Source organism: Bactrocera latifrons, unplaced genomic scaffold, assembly GCF_001853355.1.
Source record: "Bactrocera latifrons isolate USDA-ARS-PBARC rearing strain unplaced genomic scaffold, ASM185335v1 scaffold_539, whole genome shotgun sequence".
Classification (NCBI taxonomy): Eukaryota; Metazoa; Arthropoda; class Insecta; order Diptera; family Tephritidae; genus Bactrocera; species Bactrocera latifrons.
In genome coordinates, this window is record NW_017537200.1 from 127,951 (window position 1) to 133,591 (window position 5,641).

The window sequence follows — 5,641 nt, forward strand, 5'->3', positions numbered from 1 at the left end:
GAGTGTATATTTAAATATACATAAAAAAAAACTTGAAAAATATTAGTGAAACATAGTGAAATAGCATGTGTTCGCAGTGCAAATTTTTGAAATTTTAAACGTGAATATTTTAAAAAATATTAGTAATTTTTATCTAATTTTTGGATAYTCCTACTCTGGAGAAGCTCCCCTATCCGTACATACCCCATTTCTATGGAAATTCGGTTTTTTCACCCCTCCGCCAAAGTAATCGGAATCGTGCCCTAAATACATATCTGTATTCATATTTGTAAGTTGTCATATTTGCCAAGAAAAACGTGAAAATTTCATTTTAAATTTAAAAGAAAATTTGTATTTTTCATGAGTTTTGAATCTGCGTACAACAATTTTTATTAGGATTTAATTTTGTTATCAAAAGAAATATAAAAGTATATCTATGGAATATCCGGAAAAAAGTGGGAAGTTTCAAATTGATAAAGAAAATGTCATTTAAAATTATTGAAAGCTGGAAATAAAATTTCAGTTAATACACTCAATATTCATAAGATGGTCCTTTAATATTCCTTGGCATGATTAGGCTATTGTGAATTGGCAATTTATTCCATAATTTTTTTTCTTTTGTGGTTATAGCACCCTGTAATATCATTTCCAATTGTTTTGAGACAAACAGTTAAGAGCTAACACATATAGACCGACAGACTTCAAGCGGTATCTGTCAAATAATAAAATACACACGTTCTTAAGGACACAGTTATTTAGACAACTGCACGAATACATAACTATATCCATAAGATCGGATGTATTTTAGTATTGGCAGATGTCGCTTGAAGAATTGTCGCTCTCTATATGTTCAGCACATCAAATAGTAAAAAGCACAGTTTAATATCAACGTTTACCTCGATACTAAAGAATAACTTATTTATTAAATTATTTATTATTTTATTAAAATGTCAAATAGTGTATTAACTACTTCGAAGCGCAGCCTCGTTCAAATAAAGCCTCAAACAGCTAAAGAATTATACTCCCACCAAAGTACAAGCCTTAATGAACTCTCAATCACTTTATTACCAAACGAATTGTCCCGCGTTTTAGATCAACCGGAACGCCAACGGTCATTGAATTATTCCGACACATTTTTTGGGAACTACAATGATACTACTTGTGATGTTTTCAACATTAGTGACATGTCCACTTTAGAGGAAAATACAAAGTTATTCTTACTTAAGGAAAAAACAGATTCTTTATTTCCTCAATTCCAAGAAGTTTTGCAAGGACGCACAAATGACTCTGAAGTTTTTGATACAATACAAAATTTGATACAGACATGTGCTGGTGTAGCTGATGAATTGCAGAAAACCTTTCGAGAGAATGCAACTATGTCCAAATGTCAAATTAACAATTACAAATGGTTGGACCAAGAAATGAATACATGGAGACTGTTATTTGCTTTATACAAGGATAGAATCATGGTCCAAGCCGAAGATGTTGGTATGGATTGTAATATGCCACCTTTAGGAGGTTCAGAGAAAGAAGTAATTGCCCAACTCTATGCATGTATGTATTAATAAATATATTTGTATAATCATTAAAAACACATTCTTTAATATATAGGTAACTCTACATTACGAGAGTACCAACTGATGGTCGATTGGCTTGAAGCATGCTACAATAGGAAGGACTCACAACCTCAAGTTGGTCATGTTACAAATCGTGCAGTAGGTTGGGAAAACACTCTTTTTCAACTACAAAACCGACGTGATGTAGCTTTTGGCACTGGGGTGGATATTGTCAAAGCGATGGATCCGGATGCTCCACATCGTGAACGTCGTCCCCTTCATGCGTTGGATGAGGAAGATAATTTACGTCTATCACGGTGTATTTTTACAGAAATTCGTCAAGGAAGAATTGATGAAGCAATGACTCTATGTAAATACAGTGGACAAACATGGCGTGCTGCTATACTAGAGGGTTGGCGTCTTCATGAAGATCCCAATTATGAAACGCAATTTAATACTCGGGAAAAGCAGCCAATTGAAGGGAATCCGCGTCGCGATATTTGGAAAAAATGCGCTTGGCTAATGGCTGACTGCAAAAAATTTGACGAATATACCCGCGCAATAGCTGGAGCTTTTTGTGGTCATCTCGATTCTTTAAAGGCATTATTAAATGTTTCATGGGAAGATTTACTTTGGGCTTATCTCAAGGTGCAAATTGATATACGTGTGGAAAGTGAAATACGGGCTTGCTGCGTTAAAGCTTACCTTCCCCTACCAGATACTTATTGGAATTCGAAAATGTCATTGGAACAGATATTCGAAGAACTATCAGTTCACAAAGACGCAGCCGTTCGCGACTATACCTGCAGTAAAGTCGGTATTATACAAAAGTATTTGATATTGGACAATATAGGAGAATTGCTACAAATAATGCGCCGTTGGGTTGAGGAGTCTAATAAATCCAACGATCCACGAGATAGTTTATCCCCTCATCTTCTACGGTTCATTACGCACATTGTGCTTTTTATGCGACAAATTGGACGTGTTGATAAGGAAGAAACAGCCGACTTTATAGTAGCGGCTTATGTTGATTGTTTAATCAAAATAGGAGATGCCCAACTAGTAGCTTTTTACACTGCTGCACTGCCAGGAAAATTCCAAATGTTTTTATATTCCAAATTCCTAGAAGGAATTAACGATACTGCGAGTCGTTCAGCAGCACTCACCGAGGCTATTAATGCTGGGCTTGATGTAGAAAATATCACCCGCTATACAGTTGATACTATTCGTCAACGTGTACCAGATATTATCGACAAATCTGCCACGTCTGACGAAAAACTAAAAATTGGGGAGATTTCTTCTTTCGATCAGCGAAAAATTACTGCGTTGGAATGGTTAACTTTTTTACCAACACAACGTGGCGAGCTGTTGTGGCAAGCAAACGCAATGATACGTACTTTTCTTGGCGAGAACAAATCGGAATGTGTACGCGCAGTTTATGAAATTGTCCCTACCGATTCTCTTTCGCAAATTATTAATATATATGGTTCTAATGAGAATTTCCCTTGTCGCGAACAGTGTAGCATCAAGGAATATCTTAGTTATAAAATTTACTTAACCGCTATCGACAGTTTTGGGGAATGGTCACGCCTATTACATAATCGTCCAAAGGAACCAAATGTTATTACAGCTGGCGCAAATTTTACTGAAAGAGTTGCATCAGAGCATAAAGGACAAGTTTATCATGCAGATCTAAAACGTTGGGAAGCAAATCTTGAAGAACAAACTAAATGTAAGTTAAAAAATTATAAATTCACTCTAGTATTTTAGTAATATATTTCATTACTTATCATTAGTAACACGAGATGCATTATTCAATGTATTACTCTTCCCGGAAAAGGGGTGGTTAATTGATCCAGATACGTCAAAAGATCCTGTAAATATCAATGGATTAGATTGGCAGAATCGCCAAATACAATTAGAAAAATTACGTAGCATCTGCATACCCGAGATGGTACTTCTATTACATAAAGTTTTACACGTCTCGGGCGATTACCAAGGATGTGTTAAGCTGTCAGACGAAATCGCTTCAGAAACTCGACAGCTGTATAAAGTTTATACAAAGCACAAGCTGGCTGAATTGCTCTCCAAGTTATCCGAATCCTCATTGCAGTTGTTGAACAAAAAGCTTGACCCATGGGGTTATGTTTCTACACTTTAAACGTATAAATAGATATAATGGATATTATTCTTTCCAATAATTAAGTTTTATGTAGATTAATAATCAATTAAAATCGAATTATATTAAATTGGTGTTTATACAATTAAAAGTTGAACTGTTTTTTGTAATAATTGGTCAGATGAATAAACGAAAATTGCGGTAAAATTTTATCAAACATATGAAACAATTACAGACCTATTAGCATTGCACTGAATACTTAAAAGTTTGATATCTTTGGTCTTGCAAAGGTGTCTAGGGGGAAGTGTTGAGATGTTTCTACCTTGTATTCTTTGCGTGCAAGGATTTTAGATCGCTCCGGCTATATGCTAAATTGCATTTACGGGCTTACTGCACCTTAAGAGTAGCCTTTTTAACACTCTCCACCCTTCACTAATCACAATACAAATAATCAGCTTAACTATATTATTGTAAAACCACAGGGTTACTTTTGATGATAAAAAAATTACATCTAACAGAAATTAAATGCTGTGAAAATAATAAGTAGCTATCAAAAATGGTAGCTTTAAAAGAAATTAGTATCCAGTGCACGGAGCATACTCTTGCAGAATCCAGAGATCATACTAAAATTATGGAGGAAACGCTTCTCTAGCTTGCTGAATGGCAATGAAAGCATAACACCAGGAGATGGTGAACCCGTTTCCCCAATTAATGACGATGGAGCGAACGTTCCATTGCCCAACCATGAACAAAGCGGCGGGGCTGGATTTCTTCCGGCTGAGCTATCAAACAAGACGACAAAGAACTGTTAAGAAGCATGCATCCGCTTTTTGGGGAATTTGGTCGGATTAAAGCATGTCTAACGAATTTAAGCTTGCTCTTCCCAAACCTCAAAAAGGGACAACCCACAATTTTCGCCAATTACCGTGGGATAAGCCTACTCAACATCGCATATAAGGTTCTATCAATGTAGCAAATCAATGAAAATTGCCACGCTCATCTCAAAATATTATTGAACTTTTCCACAACACTGTAGCTATTCCGCTTTATTCCGCTAATTTGGTTTATTACGCATGTCTGTGCTACTCAAGCAGTAGCCACGTGATGTTATTTTGTTTTTTTGAAGTAGAAAAATATTCAAATGATTATTACATGAAAACTGCTTTTGAAAGCGCGAAAAGGATATCTAATAAACGTTGGGGTGGTAAGGGTCGTTTGCGTTGTCGTCGAGGTCATCTAACGGGAGGCCCAGTAAACGTGCTGTTTTGACTGTCGAAAGTCAGTTGCGTCTGAAGTCCAGTCGGCGTACTGTTGGACGTCGTCGACGTAGTCAAGGAAACTTACAAGGCAATCGGCCGGCTGGTCCTTAACTACGCCGCACCAATATGGTCGCCTAGATGCAGTGGTACGCAGATGAGGAAACTCCAGACCTGCCTCCGGATCACGACGAGATGCTTCTTGATGTCTCCCATCGAACACCTGCATAGTGAGACACTTATGCTCCCAGTTAAGGAGCATAATGAACTCCCCTCCAAGCAGTCCCTGCTGGAATGTTTTCGTAGAAACCATCCTTGCAGCCATCTGCAACCGCCTCCTAGGAGTATCAAGAGGTCATTCCTCGACCATGTCGACGACGTCGTACAGTACGCCGACCGGACGTCGGACGCAACAGACTTTCGACAAGCACTGACCGCCATTCACAGTGGAGCCATCAAAAAATTCACCGACTCTCTTCCCGTGAATGGCGTTCTTGGAGTCAAACCACCACCTATCGCAGACAAAGCGCTCGAGTTGCCGCGAGAAACGCGAGTGACCCTAGCGCAACTTAGTTCTGGATATTGTAGCATGTTTTCTGGGCCTCCTGTTAGATGACGTCGACGACAACACTGATAACCCTCACCATCCTAACGGGGAGTGATAACCGTTAAAACAACAACATGAGTTGACTTTACGAGTTTTCGATTTTAAGGTTCTGCGGCTCGATGGA

At 37.8% G+C, this 5,641-nt stretch overlaps 1 protein-coding gene across 1 annotated transcript; it reads left to right on the top strand.

The window, feature by feature from the left end:
• The first annotated feature begins 677 nt into the window (after nt 1-677).
• LOC108974191 (nuclear pore complex protein Nup107) lies at nt 678-3,811 on the top strand. The gene is made up of 3 exons (XM_018941894.1): nt 678-1,533; nt 1,591-3,267; nt 3,332-3,811. Exons 1-3 carry the CDS (start codon nt 927-929, stop codon nt 3,694-3,696), a joined length of 2,649 nt encoding a protein of 882 aa, XP_018797439.1. The 5' UTR covers nt 678-926; the 3' UTR covers nt 3,697-3,811.
• The last annotated feature ends 1,830 nt before the right edge of the window (nt 3,812-5,641 follow it).

Coding starts and splice junctions, on each gene's coding strand:
- LOC108974191 (XM_018941894.1), top strand. CDS start 927: ATGTCAAATAGTGTATTAACTACTTCGAAGCGCAGCCTCGTTCAAATA. Junction 1,534..1,590: donor AATTGCCCAACTCTATGCAT/GTATGTATTAAT, acceptor TTTAATATATAG/GTAACTCTACATTACGAGAG. Junction 3,268..3,331: donor TCTTGAAGAACAAACTAAAT/GTAAGTTAAAAA, acceptor ACTTATCATTAG/TAACACGAGATGCATTATTC.